Here is a 22,390-nt window from a genome sequence, read left to right as displayed (position 1 = left end):
ACTTGATTTGGTAAACTTTGGTTGAATTCTCATTCTTAGGTGTTAAATGTTTTTGCAGATTGGGAGTTATAAGGGGAGGAGTGATCGGCTAACCCTTTGTTTTGCAGGCTTGGTGAATTGGAATTGTGATTTAACTTTTGAATCATTGAAGCGGTGTTTGCCTTTAATTGTTGTGCATGATTTATCGTATTTGCACTACATCGCACACAACCCGTGACCGGACCTGGGTCACACTAATAGTTTTAAGATGGTATTTAGATGGTTCTTTAACCTTGGCGGTAAGGTTTCGCTAAAGGTTATCCCATCCGGATCCCGAAAATTTTTCCAAAAAATGGCTCAAGGGTGGTTCTCATATACGTGAGGCTACGATGCATGAGAATTGCCCTTGTCGACCGAACCAAGCCGAAGTGATTGGACCCGACTAGTCATGACTATTGTACGCGAGGTTGTGACTAGTCATGATGATTGCGCGCGAGGCTGCGACATGTTATTTCGTCCATCATTTCACTTTGCAAAAGCCTTTTGGATAGATAGAATAAGATTTAAACTCACAATTCATGCGCATGTCTTTGTGATTGGCATTTTCTTCGTATGAGAGGTAATTTATCACGGATCCTCCACATATCACTCGATCGATCGCGAGGAAGATGGCCAACATCAACGCCACCGTCAGTGCTGTCCTAGACGAGAAACTTGGCTCCTTGACCGAGCGCTTCGAAGGGATGATGTCCCGAAAGATGGAGGAAATGATGGCTGCCTTCGCCGCCAAACTTCAATCATCCACCGCCAGCCCGCCGCTAACCATTCCTGCTCTAATTCCTCATATGGACAACTCCGGTAAAGCCCCGGAAACTGCTCCCTATCAGACAATGCCGTTAGAAGACGTGATCTTCACGGGCGTAAGCTCGAGCACGCCGCCCGTTGTCCCAATCCCTCAAGCCAGCCCCGTGGCCTCCGGATTGAATGGTGACACGGCCAAGCTGTTGGCCCAAATGGAACAGAGGATCCGAGAGGTTGAGGGGACTCACAACATACCCCAGATTGACATGTCTGTCTTTTCAAAGGTCACGGTGCCAGAGAAGTTCAAGATGCCCGACTTTGAGAAGTATGATGGAACTTCCAACCCGGTTCAAGCACGTCCGGATGTACCAGGCAAGAATGAATAAGCATGCGACCAACGGTCCCTTAATGGTTCGGACCTTCCAGGCTAGTTTAAAAGAAGCTGCCATGAGATGGTATACGGACTACGAGATCTACCGGATGGATGATTGGGAGAAGGCAGCTAATGCTTTCATCAAACATTTCAGCTTTAACTTGGACGTGCTCACCACCGAGAGAGGACCTTGAGCAGCTTGAGATGAAAAAGGAAGAAACAATCAAGCAATATGCCACCAGGTGGAGGAACGTGGCATCTCAAATGAAACCAGGTCCCTCCCGAAAGGGAACTCATGAAATTGTTTGTTTCCACCTTGCCGCCGCTTATGAGAACTCGAATTTTGGGATCTGCTTTGCCACGTCATTCAGCCATCTCATCGCAATGGCTGAAGAAATCGAGAACGGCATGAAGAAAGGTTGGTACGGTGATGTCGCCATGACGACTAAGAGGTTTGTGGTAAGGAAAGACAAGGAGTCGGCCCCACAGGTCAACATGACCTACAGCCAAAAACCCACGACCCGGCACGCCGGTCGTATGCATTCCTAATCGCCAGCAGGCTAATTTCGGCATGCAACGACAAAGAGGGAATCAACGGTCTCCTCGGCGGTTTACCCCTCTACCGGGAACCCCGTCGCAGGTACTTGCGGTTCTGCGTAAGAGAGGTTTACCGACTTCCGAGCCTCTACGACCCGATGATACGAGCTTGCCGAGATATGATCCATCGAAGAAATGTGATTACCACTGCGGGGAGCTTGGACATGACACTGATGGCTGTTTTGTCTTGAAGCATCCGATTCAAGATCTCCTGGATTCTAAAGCATTCTCATTCCAAGGCAACAAACAGCCAAATGTCCAGAATAATCCTTTGCCAGATCATTCCGGTAAAGTTAATGCTGTATTCGGGCTGGGAATCAGACATGTTGGTGCTAGTAAGGATGAATGAGTCTTCGATATCGCCGGTTGTTTTGATGATGTAACCATTGCTGCTATATCCGAAGACGGAGCGCATAAGGAGGAACCTTACCTGGCGCCTAAACCTTCCAAATCATTCATTAATGCCATATGTGATGATCCACTAGAGGGTTTAGATTCAGAGTAACATCTTTATGTTTATGCAATCCCCTACGTGGGACATTTTCTGTTTCCTTTAGGTTTTGGATCGCATTTGGATTTCTATTCTGTCTTGCACTCTTGGATTTTCTTTCTTAGAAGATGTAATTTCATATCAATAAAATTGCACCATTTTTCGAATCTTGTTGAAGTATCCCAAACCAACCTGATGACGATAACCAACGACCAACAAGTTTGTCATCATGGTAAGAACCGAGGGTTGGGCTTCTTCAAGAATTCATGTCCCACGGTTTTGAAAAAATAAAAATAAAAAAAAAGTTCTTCAAAAAAATCATACCGCAATTAAGCCCCGTTTGTCCTTTTGATTTTGTTACTTTATGTTTCAAGGGGATACATGAGGAGGAGAACTTAGTGGATTCAGAAGTATACGACCTAGATGAGTCCAGTCCAGAATATGAGTTCAATGCCAATTGAAGCTCAGCCCAGATGGTTACAAAACCGGAGAGATAACATCCCGGACATACAATCCGATCAAGATGAGTTGATCCTTTCAATTCAAAGTTTGCAAGGAATACGTACAAGGGTAAAGCGGTATCGTTTCAACTCGTTTAGAACATGAGAACGTACATTGACGCTTTCCCTTTTGATTTTTACAGGGGTCACCGCCTTTCCGGATAGGGAAGTATCCATTCTCCCCGAAAAATTAATGAAATGAGAAATTCCTAGAGCCTTTGACAATCTCATGTCTCGAACCGGATAATGAAGTTTTGCAACTCATTTGCATGAGCGAGGGCAACTCCCGATCCACGCCCCTAAGAAGTTTCTTATGTGCTTGTGAATTCTGTCCACCAAGATAAAAAGTTGATGCATTTTATATGCTCAAAAACACTCATACATTGCATAGTTTGCGCATGACTGTTCCTCATGTTTAATTTACCAACTCTAAATAAGGAACATGAACCGCATAAGATACATTGAATGTATGGAATGGGGCATGACAGGATGATGAAAGGCAATACTTTCCCAAACACGTCCAATTTTTTCAGGGGAGATGAACGGTGGCAAAATTCCGCATTCCCCGAGGTAAAGAGTTTTCTCGCAAAAGGTACGATAACCGAAATGACAGAGGCATTCAGTTCTCTATCCCAAACACTACAGGTGATCCATTGATTACCCCTTTTGAGCGGTGGTTTCATTTCTTTACCCCTGTCAAGAACCACCCCACATCGGGGTCCGGACGGGTTAATTCTAGCAGCAACACGAGGTAAATGGTTAGAAATTTTCTTGCTCGGACTAACATTAATCTTCGGGTGTTTCTTTGCATTTATACTCGAATTTTAATTCAAGTGCCTTAGGATGATGAAGAGCATTCACTTCTCTATCCTATACACTTCATTCTTTGCATAGCCCACTTGAGCCTGCAAATTTATTTTTTAAACCCTTGTTGGTGATCATTTGCTCATTCCAAAGACGAAGATAGCATTTTCCCAAGGATTAGAATTGGAGATGGTCGGGTCAACAGAGAATTCCCGAATGGACTCATTTCTTGTATGCTAGATTTTTTATGTTTACATAATTTTTCTTTGTAAATGTTTATGTTTGTTGTAATTCCTGGTTCAAAATCATGGGATTGTAAAAAAAAAGGAGAGGCAAACTCAGCTTAAAGGAGAAGGGCCCGCTCTAAAAAAAAAAAAAAAAAAAAAGCAAAATAAAGAGATGTCGAAGAGCTCTCAAAGAAAAAGGAAAAGAAATCTCTTCTCGAAAAAAAGAAGAAAAAAGAAAAATGAGAGTCGGGAGTAAGAAAAGCAAAGGCTGATCTCATATGAAAATTTCGAGCATAGGAAAAGCAAAGTGCCTACCAAAAGTGAGGTCAATGCACATTCATTTGTAAAGTACTTCTGAATTTTGAATGTACATTTTTGCATGTTAAGTTGTAAATTCCATGTACATGTTTGCATTGTGTCTCTTGCAAATCCTTGACATACACTTGTTGTGAAGAAGACTCCCCAAGAAATCGGTTTGCAAAGTGCAATTTTCAGTAGAAAACTACCATCCCTCATTCAATGATGGTATTCTTTACGAAAACATTTCCGGAAGACCAAGATCGGTGACTAGTCGACGATGATCACCAACGTCAAGCCCCTTCTCATTTAATTTCTGAGCCAAAACGAGCCTTTTCGTTCCTCGGTCCCCAATCCTAGCCTACGTTATAACCCTCCAAAGTCTCTTCCGATTAGGGCACTTGAGTTAACGTAGAGTTAAATGATTTTAAGCATCACTCGAAGAGGTTTGAGCAAGATTATTTCTCTCTCATTTTTGCGGGGTTCTTGACTTGTAAACCCGGAGCGGATAACGAAGAAATTCATTTCAGCAGCCTTAACTCAACTAGAGTCCCCTTTGTAAACCTTTGACCTAGCCCCCATTACGGTCCTAATCAAAACCTCCAGATCGGCTCGGTCGTATCAATTGCGAGATTACTTGGATCCTTATCGAATGCGATGATGGAAAGATTGAGTGATTTCTCTTGAATCCTCGAGACAGGGATAAATAGCTTTTCTCGAGAGTGAGAGAAAGCCCTTTCTGGACCGAAGTCCCCCATTCAGCTCACATTCGAGGTATTCGTAATGTGAGAACCTCCCCGGACAAAATTGGTAATGCAAACTTGACAGAATGGTTATGCATGAACCATAGTATGAGTGATTGCATTATACTCATTGTTGAATATGTTTGTGTGTGTTACCTCTGACATTCTATGATAGGTAATACATTCCCGATATTCGAGTTCCCTCCCAAGGTCTCGAAATTCATCCAAGGATTATTGAATGAGCAAGTTTTGCTGGCAAATGCCTACCGGGTACGATACGAGCAATCTGTTTCGTTCCTTGATTAATCGTTTGGAGAACCCGGGTAAGTTTTCCGAACCCCTTTTCAAATTAACAACTCTTCTGATGATAGTTGTTATGATTCAATTCGGGCAATATGCCCCTTTTGTACTTATTGATTCCATTCGATGGTACTCCTATCAAATATTGTTCAATTCGGGCAATATGCCTCTTCTATCGGGACGTGAAGACATATGCACTGGCGATCTTGACATCTTATCAAATCATAACGACGTAGTTCTTATGATTTCGGTCTCATATCACGAAGACGTATGCACCGGTGATCTTGACCTTTAGTCGGCTCATAATGACATAGCTCTTATGATTTTCGGCTCCTTTATCAAATCATGAAGACATAAGCACCCATGGTTTTGATCCAAACCAAATCATAATGACGTAGCTCTTATGATTTTGGTTCCCCTTTATCGAATCGTGAAGACATATGCACTGACGATTTCGACATTTAATCAACTCACAACGACGTAGCTCTTGCGAACTTGATCCCACTTCTTTTGATTCACAATGACGTAGCTCTTGTGATCTCAAAGGACACACATATCTTGCGCTGTCTCGTATTAGGGAGAAGTCTCTGATAACAGATAGGCCAAATACCTTAAGGTCCTCGTGTTTGCAAGAAACTGGGAAATTAAGGGAATCAGCAGCTTATGAGGTATTTGGTAAAACAGGTATTCTCATATGCGATCCATGTGCGGGTTTCTCTAACATGGAAAAGAGAAGTTTTAGCACATCATGCATCACTTCATAAAAAATGGGATTAAAACTCCCGCCAAAAAGTTCATCCATAATTTGCACCGTCAAAATTTAGGATTCAATTTTGTCTTTGAGCGGAACCTCTACGAGCCTCCACTCAAAGAGGGGCAGCTGTTGACGCCTAAATTTTGATTAATCTATTTTTTGCATAAAAATTATAAAAAATCATCTCACATATTTATTTTTAGCGTACATTGCATTGGCATATAATCGGGCAAGCAGAACACTTAATTTACCATGCGTCTAGACTAGGCACGGGATGGAAAAATACACCGAGAAGATTTGAAACTTCAAGGACTGTATTGCAAATACTTAAAATTTCGGGGACTGTATTGCAAATACTTGGAACTTCAGGGACTGTATTGCAAATACCAAAAGAAGATGAAGAAGGGAAGATGATGAAGGGAAGATAATGAAAAGAAGATGAAGAAGGGAAGATGATGAAAGGAAGATAATGAAGGGAAGATGAAAATGGAAGGTGAAGAAATGAAGATGAAGAAGGGAAGATGAAAATGGAAGGTGAAGAAATGAAGATGAAGAAGAGAAGATGAAGATGGAAGGTGAAGAAATGAAGGTGAAGAATGAAGGATGAAGAACTTTGCCTATAAAAGAGAGAGCTCTTGAGAAGAGTTTTAGAGGGGGGAAGTGGAAGAGAATTGAGAGAGAGAGTAGAAGAGAATTGAGAGAGTTTTTTAGGAAGAGTGGAAGAGAATTGAGAGAGTTTTGAGAGAGTTTTTGAGAGGAATTTTTAGAGAGGAAAAAGAGAGTTCTTGAGAAAAATCAGAAGAGAAAATTCGAGAGTGAAGAAAAGTGTTTTAGTCGAGCATCATCTTCGACGAGTCCCGACACATATTTCGCCCCTCGCAACCCAACAACGCCATTGCTTGCCATTTTCGACGACAGCCGCGTTCTTCCAGCTCCGAGATCTTGAAGGGAACTATAACGTGTATGTGAGTAAGATTTTGTGTAATAGAAGGTAATCATTTCCATCTCGATCTACAAAAATGTAATCGTTTGGTTTGAACATTTGTTTGTTTATTTTAGACATGCCATGTGTTCCAAAATTTAGCATTATTACATGTTAATTTATTTTTGTAAATACTCGTGATTGGCTGCGTTTTCTTTCTTTCTAAATCATCCATTGTGTATATCGCACAAAGTTCAATATTTTGCATTCTCATAAAAAAGAAGAAAAAACCAAAAAAATTGCATCTTTGAATTTCAAGTAAAATCCATCAAAATTGCCAAATCAAATATTTTTCATGAAAATGGTACCGAAAGGGCGTTAGAGTAATCTAGCGTAACCAAGTCCCCGAATTCAAAATCTCTGGTTCGCGGAAATAAGATAGTTTTCTCCCGCTATTTTATTTAGGTTTCTAATCAACCTACCGAAAATGATTAGTAGCGACTCCAAATTCAAAACACATTGCATGTTAATTATTTGAACCTTAAGTTGCGATTTGGTATGGACTTGGGAGAGTCCGAGTTAGGTTAGTTAATTAATTAACCTGATAATCCATTAGCCCGAAAATTAACCTGTTTATTTTTTAGGTCGCGACACCATATCCTACTCCGCTCTCCAGGACTTATTGGATTTTCTCGACAAACGATTTCCCTTCCAAGATCTCCGAGTTGATCGTGCATCAAAAACGTATTTTTGACGATCTTTACCAATGACATGCTAATGAGGAAATCAACTCCCGTATCTGGAAAAAAGTCACAATCTTTCCACATGTAGATTGCATACATCATATGCTCACCAATGAAAAAGCATGCAATATCCAGGAAAATTTGTTGTTGCTGGTAACTTAAGGCATCATAACTGATCTTCAGCTTTTCGAAAACATCATCGTGAGGTGCTTTGCTTAACTTCTCCAATGTCTCTCTCCAAATTTGTTGCCTTTTGTCAAAGAGGAATGAGCCAATGACTTCAAGAGCCAACGGCAGTCTCCCAGTAGCAGCTACGATTTTCCCCGAAAGATCCTTGTAATCATCTGACGGAGAGTCTCTATTAAATGCATGCCTACTGAAAAGCTCAAGCGCATGATCACTACTCATCACCTCCATTTCATATTCTAAGATTTGGTAGTTTGGTCTATTGATTCGCAGAACATCTTTATTTCTTGTTGTAATCACTATTCTACATCCTGAATTCAAAGTCCTCCTTCCAACTAATTTCTCTACTTGCTCACAATTAGCAACATCATCAAGTACAATGAGGACTTTTTTGTTGCTAATTACTTCTTCAATCCTCTTTGTTCCAAAATCAATTTCGTCAATGCTTCTTGTTTCCGTAGGATGACCGATTTGGGATAATAACTTCTTTTGTAACTCAATTAAGCCATCGGTTCTTAATGACTTCGCTCGAACATCTTCCACGAAACAACAAGACTTTCCAAAATTAGAAGAGAGCTGGTTAAATACGACTTTGGCAAGAGTCGTTTTACCGATACCCCCCATGCCATGAATTCCAACGAACCGCACACCGCCAGAGCCGACGTCTAACAATTCGGCTAGTGCTGCAACTCGATCATCAATTCCAACTAAATGTTCAGTCACGAATCTATGCTTTGTCTTCAGCTTTTGCACGACCTCCTCAACGATCAATTTAATCACATCACCGTAGCTGCCACAATGGAAAACCATTTTAACGGGGGGAAAAAATGATGTTATTTAAGCTACAAAATATTCGGACAACTAATGGGACCTTTAATTGGAAGTGATCTTCCAAAAGTGCATATTGGACATTAACGTCGCACCAAACATACTTTTATGCAATTTAACAATGGATGCACCATGTCATAACCTGGAGTATGACTTGATTCCAACATGAGATTAGCAATCTTGGAATAACGTTGATAACGTTTGCGAAAAATAGATGAATAAGTGTTTATGCAGTTGGAATTGATATTTCAGGATTTATGTTAGACCGACAATTACATAAGTTGGACATGGTGTATTCAAGATGAGAAATGTTTAACGTATTGCAAGATTAAATAATTAGATGGGAATGTACATTTCATTTCATTATCCCATTCTTTTTCCTCCCACTGTCCACAATCTAATATTATTTTAGCTACCTAGCCATTATATCATCATTCACCCACTACACAGGATGACCTTGCTAAGCAGTTTCCCATTTTTTTCTACTAATGTAGCATAGTTTTTTCAATTTGGTAATAATATAGTAGCATAGCTATTATACCAGACTGGAATTCTTTATATCTATGATCCAGTGTGAAAAGGAAATTGGGGAAACAATCTGGAAAGCAATTAGCTTACCCTTTGTACTGCTTCACTTCCCACCCCTTTATAGCATCAACCTCCATGAGAGCCTCTCTCCATGCATCTACTTGCTCATTGCTCAACTTCTTCTCGCACTCCAAATTTAGTATGGCATCGCGATACAAAGGAGTTTTCAGCTTAACATCATCAGGTTCCACATCGAAGAAAATAGGTAGGATCTCTTTTTTACCTTCCGATTTGGAAGTATTTGCCACGATCTGCGTGAGCTCGCGGAGGCACCATTGGCTCGAAGCGTAGGTCCCAGAGAAGACAGGTATGTAGATCCTGGAGTTGTCGATCGCTCGCTGGAGCGATCCATCGATCCTTTCGCCGACACGGAGCTCTTCATCATCTCGAAAGACACGTACTCCAGCATCAATCAAGCTGTGGAAGAGGAAGTCGGTGAATCCGACGCGAGTGTCGTGTCCTCTAAAGCTTAGGAACACTTGGTACTCGCTTCCCGACGACGTGCTTGCATCTGAGCTCGCCATAGCATAAATTTGTTCTACTTAACAGATCTCTCTCTCTCTCCTTCTGTGTGTGGTGGGTGCGCCTGAAGATGGCACGAGATCCTTCGTTAGGCCTTTGCCACTACTAGGACTGACCCGATGTTTTCAATGGAGAAAGTGGCCGCGTCAACATCAACACATACTTTCAAAGAAATCGCGTAAAGAATATCGATAGTCTTTAATTCACCAGTACGTAAAGAATCGACTTTTTCCATACTTTTACTATGCATGGACTATAAACGAATTAGAGGGACTAAAACTGAGATAAGTATGAATGAAAATTAAGAAATTGGAAGGTAAATAGGTCCCCCTTTTGCACAGAGAGTCATCTCATCATAATGCAGTGAGATTATAGGATCTGCAGTGGAGCCTCCGACCAACTTTCATAAAGTCACAATTGATTATGTTCCCTTCCCACTCACCTTTCCTATAGTTAGAATAGTTTTATCTTTTTCTTCCTTTTTCCTTTTGTTTATCTTGTCAACATAAATTCAGATAAGCTGAAATGCTTTCACTTTTTTTTTTATAAAACCGGTCCAACCAAATAACATTGATTCCAAGCACTTTTTTTTCCTATTTAATCGCATGGACATATAGAATACAGGACTTTCAATCCTAGAAAGGGAAGGAAGGAAAAATGATAATCGATTTCAAGTGAGTAAACGGAATTTCATACTCGATCTAATAGACACATGTCAAATTACGTGAAAAAGCAGTATTCGATGAAAGTCACATGTCCGGATTATATCATTTAGGTGCTTGCCTACTTCTGATGACAGGTATTACTAGACGATTATTAGAGAAAATTTGATTTTTGAAGTCATTATTGTATTTCTTTCTTCTCCTTTCAGTTACGGTTGCTTTGTTGATCAAAAAGGAAACCAAAAAAAAAAAATCTTCTTGAGAAAAGCAAAAAAAGAAGAAGAAAACATCTCTGCTAAATCGCCGTCCTGATGCAACTTGCTCTGCTTAATACTCACCCAATACTTGCTCCTCTAAGATCATAAGGCCATGAGAAAAATCTCAGGCTAAATGGCCGACAAAAGTAAGACAATTCCAAAAAAAAAAAAAGAAGTAAAGTAAAGTTGTTTGAAACTCCCTCTCTTAACTTTGATGTCCTTCTTTTACTCCCTTTATGCCTAGCTTTGTATGCAAGAAACGTCATAATAAGACACCGCTAATCCTGTCGGACACAGATTCCTCAATGCTTCACACATCAGTTCAAGGATTGCCCTAAGGCCAAGTTTAGTACAAAGGAAATGAAGAATATGTGGATACTTTTCTTTTGTTTGGTTGCCATATTCGAAAGACACGTATTTATTCTTTTGCTAGTACATTTTGCTTAACCAATTATAAGAAATAAAACTGCACATTCCCAATATTGCAACTCACGTTAAACTAAAATTTACCCCAATGAGTCGTCCATCGCCATTCTAGAAAGTTACCAAAACAATCCTAAACATGATATAGTTATGCTAGTTCAGTCATAACCATTTCATTTTTGCCTATTGAGTTCTAAACCTTTTGCATTTGTGCCAATTAATTTTATCTGACCAATTTCGACAGGAAATCGCTGATACGGATGCTGGCCATCCTATATGGCATGATCAAGGAACATTTTTAATAATATTTTAATTTTTTTAATTTTTTATATCTTTTTCATTTTCTTCTTTGTTTATATATATATATATATATATATATATATATATATAAAAATCCTAGTTGGCAAGGACCTCCGCGCCCTCATCTCGTCTGAGTGAGGGCCTCCACGCCCTCACCGAAATGTAGCTAACGTAATCTAAAGTGTCGGTAAGGATGGAAAATAAATTAATGCAAAGATATATTTATTTTAATGAAGTACCGACTTATTCCGATTAACTTACCAACTGATATTTGTTTTTCACTCTCGTTTTGAGTTACTTATTGACATTATGTAATTTATATTAATTTATCGGATGTTTCTTATCATTTATCCACTTGTTTTTCTCCCTTACAAATGTATATCAACAGTTATGCGATCTGTTTCCGGTCATGCTCGTGCTTGTGAGGGAGAGAGGGAGAGATGGCCGATTGGGCCGGGCTGTGCACAAAAGAAAAGAAGGAGGAAAGGGAAACTTGCTGGGCCGAGAAAGGAGAGGAAGAGAAAAGGCCAGGGAAGAAAAACAGAAAAGGGCCGGCCGGTTCGCGTGGGCTGAGCGCAAACCGATCCCGTCCGAATTTTTTTTTCGACCTTTTTATATTATCTATTTATTTATTTTTTAATAATAAAAAAAATTTATACTAAAAAATAATAATAATACCAACAAAACTTGTAACTTAATTTATTCATATAAATTGCATGTTTATCGATTTTGTCTTTTTTTTTGTTGCCTGCGCTACTTTGAGCCTTCTATATTTTATAAGAAAATATCGATTTCAGACAGCCAAAATCGGGTCTCAACATGAGTAAATTAAAAAAAAATCAAAATATTTAGAATTAAATTGCCATAAGTGAAAGATTTAAACTAAATTAGCCGCCGTATAATAGGTTTAGGATTTTTTAGACAATGTTTCCCTAATAAAAAGTACCTGTTCTTATGCATTACCAGTTTGTCATTCTTTGTGCCATCCCAATGCAGCTTGAGGCTTCGTTCGAAAAATGAATGATCTGAAGAACATTTTTTCTTAAAGCTTACCACTTATATCGCTTGCAAAAATGGATAAACGACAAAAATTTTCATGTCCAGTCTCCCTTTCTCCATCCAAAGCTCCTATCGTCTGTTTCCCACAAAATTGTTTTCTCAAATAATCTTGCTACTGTTGCTGACGGATATCAGATCCCTGACCTACTGCTTCCATAGGTGTAAGACGAATTCTGGTCAATATTAACAATGCTCTTGTCATAGTTTTGTCATACGATAAAGTATCGAATTTCTCTCCGGCGCAAGTGTGGACTTTCTCAACGTAACTTTAAGTCCACTCGTGCATTCAATCATTTTATAGATTCAGTCTCATTAGTGTCTTAATATAAAATAATTAGCCCATGTAGGCACGTGATCAACATTGCTTCTAAAATGTAGTACGACAAACGACTTTGTGCCTAGATGCGAGTTCGCCCAATCCAGCCAATCCTCAAGCGACCGAGCCCGGCGTTCATCAATTCTCCCGGTCGAGGAAGCATTCAGTATTAGGAAGGGGGGAATTTGAGAGTCGAACCACAATTGACAAAAGGGAAACAAAAACCCTAACTAGCAAACTTTCATGAAGTGGAACGCTCGAGCTTTGTTGACTCCTTCACCGGCTTATATTACGTAGCTAGGCGTGACAAACAATCACTGTTTATATATATGTCGACCCAAAAAAAAAAAAAAACTGCTGTATATATCTCAGTAGCTGTACATTACTAGAAATTCATTGACCAAAGACTAAATATCGAATCTTGACAAAAGAATGACCATACTCACAAATGAACTTGATTTTTTTGTAATACTAGAAGTTCGACTTCTATACTCAAGTGCCTAACAAAAATTAACATTGATTTGAAGCCCTAGGAAGCTCATTCAAGAGTTGTAGCAAGTTCCGGAGAACTGCATTTTCTTTTGGGAGGATAGGAGATATAGATAGATCTTGACGAAATTGAAGAAGAAAGAAGAAGAATGAGAAGGCGAGAGAGAATGCATGGAGAACACAATTTCACGCTCATTGTCCATAGAGGAAGCAAAATGAGAAGAACAACGGCGATGGAGCGGTTTTTTTTTTTTTTTTTTCTTTTTCAAACATCCGATCCATGTGAAGCAACTGTGTCGTAATCGTCAATTTGGATAGGCCCAACACGAAATTGAATCTCCAATCGGATCTCAAGCTCGCCGTAGGGGAAGTTCAAAAATTGAAAATTACTTTTTGACAAATGACCAAATATTCTATGCGAAAAAAAAAAAAAAAAGTATTTCATGTGCCGAATATCACATGCGAATGAATCCATTTAAAACATTACTCTTTTAAGTTCTCGATCGGCCAACGGAAAAAGAACGTTATGTCCTTTTTCTCTTAATTACCATTATGCGAAATTTATCCTTTTTTTTTTTTTTTTTTTTGCAATTTCTTGTGGAAGGAAAGGACAAGAAAATTGAGCCACGTCATTTTCGATGCCTCCGGGGTTAGCGCGCGCGGCAGAAGTCGTCGGAGCGATGTGGTGGCTGTCAAGGATACCGGCACAGATCAAGGAATCAAGATCAAATCAAATCACGTTGTTAAGGATAATGGCGCAGATCAAGGAATCAAGATCAAATCAAATCATGCTAGTACAAGCAAGTGCTAAGATCAAGGGATTGTAAATTCAATTTGATTGATTCTAACAGCCTGTAATTTCTTGTATAAATACATGTACTCGCACATGAAAAATGTATCGATTATCAAAACCTTTTCCTCAAGAATCCTTTCGATTCTCATAAGCCTTTTATGGTATCAGAGCTTCTTTGCTCAACCGAGCCCTCGATCCCACTATGTCGAATTCATCCGGTGACAACACCAACTCTTCCGCAACCAGTCTTATTACCATCGGTAACACTGTCCCGCTTCCTGTGAAGCTCACAGCAAGCAACTTTCCCTCTTGGCGAGCACAACTTCAAGCCATTTTAATTGGGCATGATCTGCTCCGATTTGTTGACGGCACACACCCTTGTCCGTCACTTGATTCATCCGGATCGGCTAGTCTAGCACGCACATTGTGGATCCGCCAAGACCAACCGTTGTTATCCGCCATTTTCGGCTCGGTTTCTGAACCTATTTTACCGCTGATTGCATTCAGTGGAACCTCTCAAGAGGCATTAACAAAGCTCACCAACCTGTATGCCAACAAATCCCGTTCTCGAGTAATGTTTCTCAAGGACCAGTTGTCCATAATCCGGCGTCAATCGAGGTCGGTTTCTGAATATCTTCAAGAATTAAAGGGTATTGCTGATGAGCTCTCCATTATCGATACACCTCTTCAAGATGATGATATTGTTATTCATGCTTTACGTGGAATTGGTCCTGAATTTAAAGAATTAGCAGCTGCAATTCGCGCTAGAGAAAATCCTATTTCATTTGAGGAATTACACGACAAACTTGTCGCTTATGAAACTTACCTTAAGCATGAAGAGAAAGCCGCAGAATTCATTCCTGTCACAGCTCGATATCTTGCCAAATCACGCTCGTCCACTGCTCGTTGGAACGGTGCCCAAAACGGACGCGGTGCTTCTCATGGTGCTCGCAACAACTATGGCGATCAACGATACCGTAGAAACCCTACCCAGCGGGGCAGCCCATCTCGGTCTCATGACTCTAGACCTCTATGTCAATTTTGCGATAAATACGGCCACACGGCCAAGACTTGCTATCGTATCCGAGGTCGTCCAAATACCGACCCCGTTGTGCACCACACAACCGCTACACGCTCAACCCCTCAATGGCTTGTTGATTCAGGAGCATCCCACCATGTCACCAATGACTTAGCAAACCTATCTCTTCACTCGGAGTATGAAGGACCGGATGACATTGTTATTGGCGACGGGACAGGTTTGAGTATTTCACATGTTGGGACGGCAAAACTTGTCTCTCCCAAAAACACCTTTGTTTTACCTAACACACTTTGCGCACCGTCTCTTACTCAAAATTTAATTTCTGTCTCTAAATTTTGTGCTCAAAATAGTGCCTCTATTGAATTTTTTGCCACGTTCTTCTTGGTGAAGGATCTTCGAACGGGAGCGACGTTGTTGCGCGGCGAGCATAAGCACGGAGTTTATCGGATGCCACTCTCCCTACGGCCACACAAAGATCAACCCGTGGCATTCATAGGAGAAAAGGCGGCTCCTTGTGATTGGCATCGACGTTTGGGACATCCTTCACTCTCCATTCAAAATTATGTTGTTAGAACATTTTCATTACCAATACATCCTACGTCCAAATCCATTTCCAACTCATATTGTGATTCGTGTCAATGCAATAAAAGTCATCGTTTGCCATTCAATGTTTCTACTCTCTCAAGTCAAGTTCCACTAGAACTCCTATACACCGACGTTTGGGGTCCCGCTCCGGACACCTCGGTTGATGGTTTCAAATATTACGTTTCATTTGTCGATCATTTTACAAAATACATATGGCTTTATCCTATGCAAAAAAAATCTGATGTTTATGCCATTTTTAGTGTTTTTAAACCACTCGTCGAAAAACAATTTCAACGTTCTATTATCTCTGTTTACTCCGATGGTGGAGGTGAGTATCTAAAACTCAAAACTTTTTTTGCCACACACGGTATTTCTCACTTCACCACTCCTCCTCACACCCCACAACACAATGGCACTGCTGAACGGCGACATCGTCATGTTGTAGAAACGGGCTTAACTTTACTTCACAACGCATCTCTTCCAACCTCATTTTGGTCCTATGCCTTTCAAACCGATGTATATCTCATCAATCGACTACCCACTCCAATTCTTCAATATCAATCTCCATATCAAAAACTCTTCAATCGAAAGCCAAACTATCTCAAACTTCGCATTTTCGGATGCTTATGCTATCCATGGCTCCGTCCATATGCCCAAAACAAGCTTGATAACCGTTCTCGTCCGTGTATATTCCTTGGCTACTCGCTCTCTCAAAGCGCATACAAATGTTTCGAACCTCAAACCAAACGCCTTTACACTTCTCGTCACATTGTGTTCCACGAACACATGTTTCCATATCTTACAACAAATTCCTCACCTCCAAGCCCATTATCACCTATGAATCCCACATGGATCCAATTTCCAATCACTACCCATCAAACGAGTTCAGCCTCGCGTTCTGTCCCAACGCCGATCCAATCGCAAGATCCTACAACTGCTGCCGATCCGCTGCCTGCTCCCCACGCAACAGCCGTTTCTCCAATTTGTAGTATCGACACCATCAACAACCACCATTTGTCCAAATCACAACCCCATCCACCACTCAACCCACCCATAACCGATCCCTTACCCGAAGCCCGGACCAACTCAAACCAAAATAACACACCACTATCTATCATAAATCCCACCTCATCGGACCCACCTCCCTCATCCTCCGATCCACCACCCCAACAGGCCTTACCACCAACTTCACCAACCGCAACCCGCAGCCATCCAATGATTACACGATCCAGAAATAACATCTTCAAACCCAAACAAATTCATCACACTACTAAACATCCTCTACCCGATACCATCGAACCAACATGTGTTACTCAAGCCTTGCGAGATGCCAAATGGCGACATGCCATGTCCGAGGAATTTAATGCGCTCTTGCGCAATGGAACATGGGAACTCACCCCTCACACAAATTCTAGTAATGTTGTTGGTTGCAGGTGGATATTCCGGATTAAACGCCGACCCGATGGCGGTATTGAGCGCTACAAAGCGCGTCTTGTTGCTAAAGGCTTTCACCAACGCCCTGGGATTGACTACAAGGACACCTTTAGTCCCGTTGTCAAACCGACCACCATTCGTGTTGTGCTTTCTATTGCATTGAACCGAGGATGGCCACTTCGACAACTTGATGTCAACAATGCATTCCTACAAGGGGATCTCACGGATGAAGTGTACATGACTCAACCTCTGGGGTTTATTGATCCGGCTCGACAGAACCATGTATGCAAATTGAGGAAAGCTATTTATGGATTAAAACAAGCGCCAAGGGCATGGTATACTGCATTGAGTAAATTCCTACACACTCATGGCTTTCGCAACTCCCGTTCCGATCCATCGCTGTTCATTTACACCATGGGTCCAATTACAACATTCTTCCTTGTCTACGTTGACGATCTCATCATCACAGGCAATGATACCTCTTTCATCGTCAACTTTATTGAAGCACTGTCTACGCATTTCTCTGTGAAAGATTTGGGATTACTTCATTACTTCCTTGGCATTGAAGTGACTCCAACCAAGACAGGTATACTTCTCTCTCAACATAAGTATATTCGTGAGATTCTCCAAAAACACAAAATGGATGAGGCCAAGGAGGTAGGCACTCCACTAGCAGTGGGAATCAACTTATCTGTCCATGATCCAGCTGAGGCAACCAATGCAAGTGAGTATCGAAGTCTTATTGGGGCCCTTCAATATCTCACTATCACAAGACCCGACATCGCATTCTCCGTCAACAAATTATCTCGGTTCATGCAACGTCCCACTATCACACATTGGGCTGCTGCTAAACGACTTCTTCGGTACTTAAAAGGAAGCATATTTCATGGGTTACATCTAACACGCTCAACGACATCTATTCTTCACGGGTTCTCCGATGCTGATTGGGCGGGTAATGTAGATGATCGATCATCCACCTCTGCATTTGTCATCTATCTCGGCCCTAATCCAGTGTCCTGGAGTGCGCGGAAACAACGCACTATTGCCCGATCTTCGACAGAAGCCGAGTACCGCGCCGTTGCTACCGCCACACGAGAACTACAATGGGTTCGAAATCTGCTGTCCGAACTTGGCATCCAACCAACCACTACTCCAACTCATGTCTGTGACAACATCGGCGCCACATATGTATGTGCAAATCCGGTATTTCACTCCCGAATGAAGCACATTGCCATAGATTACCATTTCGTTCGTGATCTAGTTGCAAGTGGAACTCTCCGAGTCTCCCACATCTCCACCACGGATCAACTTGCAGATGCTCTCACAAAACCATTATCCAAATCTCGATTAAGTTATTTGCGACCCAAGATTGGCGTCTTCGATGGAAGCGCCATCTTGCGGGGGCGTGTCAAGGATACTGGCACGCATCAAGGAATCAAGATCAAATCAAATCACGTTGTTAAGGATAATGGCGCAGATCAAGGAATCAAGATCAAATCAAATCATGCTAGTACAAGCAAGTGCTAAGATCAAGGGATTGTAAATTCAATTTGATTGATTCTAACAGCCTGTAATTTCTTGTATAAATACATGTACTCGCACATGAAAAATGTATCAGTTATCAAAACCTTTTCCTCAAGAATCCTTTCGATTCTCATAAGCCTTTTAGTGGCAACTTCTTCAAGACTCGAAGCCACTTTTTTTTTATATAGTTGGAAGAAGCTCGCAAACGGCTCGAAATTTTGAACTGTCAATTTTAATTCCCAGAAACGAAGACAATTTAGATGGAGCTCCAAACTGGAAAAAGATTGAAACTTTCTTCTGATTTCACCTTCCAGAATCGAAACCCACTTCAGCAAAAACCCTTCTCGAATTCCATCCTCGACCCCTCTCAAGTTGCATCTCTCTCAAGGCATATCACGAACCCACCTTCTTCTTCTTCGGTCTTGCTCGGTTCACTTCCTCATTTAGCAGATTCCACTGCCTGGGTTAAGATACAGAGTGAAACTGTTTTGCCTTAAGGACAGATATTACATCTGTTTGGAGGGTAACGATGCTCTTCAGAGTAGTAATTGCTAAATCAATGTGTCTGGTTTTGATTAAAGTTTCTAGAATTAAGTACGGCTCGTGCATGTTTTCCAGTGTTGAGTGGCGCTTTACACTTCAATTTTTCATGTCTAGTTTCGTTCTGTTGATAGACTAATCACGGATTCGATCAGCAAGCTAGTTGAGGGGATTATTGCTTAGATTCGCTATAGGATTAGCATATAAATTTGGCTCGGTCTGATCTAAACTCTGGACGATTTATCTCCACGTCTGCAGAGCATTATGCAAATCTAGGCTAATTGGCAATGAAATGCCATCTTATATGTCTATGAGCGTCTTTGCCACTCGTAATTCAATGTTGCAGCACTCGTGTCGAGTTGCTAGATTGGTGAGAACTGAGTAGTTGTGAAGTGTTTGGTAATGTTTATTTGGTTTCCATTACCAATCAGCGTGGTGAACTTTTTGGATCTGCTCATTACCAATGATATGGCTTTGTTCCCTTCTTTCTCTGCTGTTGCTTGAAGTTGTTAAACTCTGCATATCATAGTCACAACTCTACATCTGTTTGCGCTAATTTATCGTCCTTTTGTTTCTCTTCAGTGGCGTCCTTTCTCGTTGTTCCGGATCATGATTCCACAGTTTATACCTCATTATGCAATTGATACCACTTCAGGACTTTTGTTTGACTGCTCTGTGGAAGCATAGCCTGCACAATTATGTACAGTTATGTGGGTGCTGGTCTAATATCTTCTCTTGAATTCAGGCATATGAAAGGAGAAGGGCTCGGCTTTTAGAAACTGAAGGACGTCAAGCAGATAGTCCGGCAGCCGCTGAACTGAGCATCATTGAATCTTCTGATCCACGCACGCGTGCTCTACTCGAGCATGGCATTTCTCTATACAACCCTGGTCCAGCAGTTGCAGAAAAACCTGGCCCGCTTTCTGTAGGCAAAGTGCCGAAGATATTGCGTGACATTATCAACCAGTCTCATGTTGGCGAGTCAGAGTTCCTCCCACCCCAGAGGAAGCTTCTGAATGAAATCGACACGGCCAAAAGACTGGTAATGAATGAGCTAAGGAGGCTTAAGAGGACATCGGGCGCTAAAAAAGCAGAGCGCCAAAAGAGAGTTCGCACACCGATGTCGATGCGATGATACATCACAATGATTCTTGACAGGCCTTAACACATTTAGATCAATAACAGCTTGAAATAGTCCTCACTGGTGGAAGACCTAGTTCACCATTTTTTCCTTTTACCCCTTTAAACCTCTAACTGAAGATCTTGGTACAGGATCAGTAGGCGTTTTTCTCACCCGTTAACGAGGTGCTGAAGGTGTTGGCATAGGATCAGTAGGCACCCCCCGAGTCGGTCTTTTTTTCATCTTCTGGAGGCATTTTGTGAGCTCTATGGAGATGTTTCTTGAACACAATGTACATAAGAGAACCCACATTTGTTTGATTGTTTGCTCAAGGTCTGTCTGTGCACTTTTGGCATTTGCATAATAGAATCCAAGCATCATTTTTTTATTCACATGAGAGTTTCTCTTCGGACGGTTCCCCCGATATATGGTTGAATGTCTTCCTCAATATGAATGGATCTTCCCTGGGCTTTTATGTCTTTGAAGCTGCGTTTTCTCTGTATGGTACGGGCATCATGATCTGTTCACGTAGACTGAAAGAATGGGAAAGCTGATTCCATTTGTTAGATATTATTTGGTATGTTCCTATATGCTATGAACTTAATTTTACAGTATAGCATCTCTCTCTGGTATAGACGCCTGGAGAGTAGAGCACAGTTAAGGTTTTGTTTGTTTAGCGAAAAATAAATGATTTGAAAAGTATTTTTCTAAAAATGATTGTTTGCATCGGTTATAACATTGACTGAACGAATAATATTTTTAGCACCCATGAAAACGTTTAGGCATAAGCTTTTGTCGGCGATGAAAACATTCTCATTGACTAACTATTTTAAGCGATATAATCGATTAATTTTAGGAAAATATTTTTCAAATCATTTATTTTTTTCGTGAAACAAACAGAGCTTAAGTCTGAACCATATGTTGTTTTCAAGATTTTTTTTCTTCTTCTCGAGGATGCAATAGCTTATTGAAATAGCAATCAAAGACTTGATTAAAGGATCTTGAAACTTAGTTCACATCCCACTCCCAGGAATCCTAGGCAGTAATGGCGTTACCACAAGTCAAAATAAACCAAAAAAAAAAAAGAGAGAGACACGTGTAGCGATTCTCTAGGCTTTAATTCTAATTTGTGGCTTATGCAGAACAAAGTATAATGGTACAAGGAACTTAATACTGTCAAATAATGTGGCACAAATAATGCGGACCTAATCGCCAAAAAAGGAATATACTTATGTGACAACTTTTTATTTATGGTGGGATTGACAACATATTGAGAGTTATAAAAATCAAATAACACATAATTACAAATTATCAAGAGATCCATTTCTTCAAGAATTTGTGGTCCACAATATAACCTCCCACCGGCGACCAACCGGGTGCCTTCGATCCCGCCGCATCCCCGGCTTCCACCCCTACGGCAACTCTCTCCTCTTCCTAGGCTCCCAAATCTGCCCCCTGTTTTCGGGACACCTTCCCAAAAAAAAAAATGGCGACGGTAGTTCAAAACCCGTCCCACCACTTGATCAAGAGAGGAGTCCACCGGAGCTCTTTGTTCCTCCTAATTTGGCAGCAAACCCGTTTCGGCCTGACCCCGTCCCGCCGCCGAACCGACTCCAGTCATCATCAGAGAAGGCGATCCCTCTTCTGCAGATTCCTGGACTATTAACCCCTTTGCCATCCTTCCCGGCTCCTTGTCCTCAATTTCCATTCCAGCCTTCATTCCGGCTTCCCGGGAATCCGGCCCGCTTCGTCCCGCAAAAACGAAGACTACTCCTTGATGGAGCATTAGCACATAACATTTGCCCATGCGAACCTCTCTCGGAGAGATTATATGCACCATGGGTGTGGTCCGTGTGGCCTTTTTATGATCCGGTTAAGGCGCTGCGTAGGGAGTGGTTCGAGGACTCGGATCAATTATCTTGGGGAAGTTCAATAAGAGGGCTATGGAGGGAACTTAAGAATATATTGTAACCTGCGAATAATAATGCCCTTCGATGAGCGAATCGCTTCTAGCCTATTTGTGGATAATCATAATCATTGATAGATAAAGCTTGTAACATTTTCTTCATAACGTACCTTAATTATCTTTTTTATGTCGTGATTAGTCTGCCCACCACATAACAACCTTTCGAACACATTTACCTCTCTATTCTCTAGTAATCGGATAATATGTCATTTTCCTTTGCCTCCATTAT

The 22,390-nt window shown here is 41.1% G+C and overlaps 1 protein-coding gene across 1 annotated transcript in view; it reads right to left on the bottom strand.

The window, feature by feature from the left end:
• The window catches only part of LOC115733837 (TMV resistance protein N-like), a 32,614-nt gene extending 10,997 nt beyond the window's left edge, over positions 1-21,617 (bottom strand). The window contains exons 1-4 of the mRNA XM_048284782.1: positions 21,612-21,617; positions 10,662-10,667; positions 9,163-9,670; positions 7,447-8,506 (exon numbers count right to left, since the gene is read on the bottom strand). Coding sequence (XP_048140739.1) covers positions 7,447-8,506; positions 9,163-9,656 — 1,554 coding nt within the window. The 5' untranslated portion in view covers positions 9,657-9,670; positions 10,662-10,667; positions 21,612-21,617. The remainder of the gene's footprint in view (positions 1-7,446; positions 8,507-9,162; positions 9,671-10,661; positions 10,668-21,611) is intronic.
• Positions 21,618-22,390: the final 773 nt, after the last annotated feature.

This window comes from Rhodamnia argentea, chromosome 9 (assembly GCF_020921035.1).
Source record: "Rhodamnia argentea isolate NSW1041297 chromosome 9, ASM2092103v1, whole genome shotgun sequence".
NCBI classification, from domain to species: Eukaryota; Viridiplantae; Streptophyta; class Magnoliopsida; order Myrtales; family Myrtaceae; genus Rhodamnia; species Rhodamnia argentea.
The sequence above is the reverse complement of the archived record's forward strand: the minus strand, read 5'-3'. Positions and strand labels throughout refer to the sequence as shown.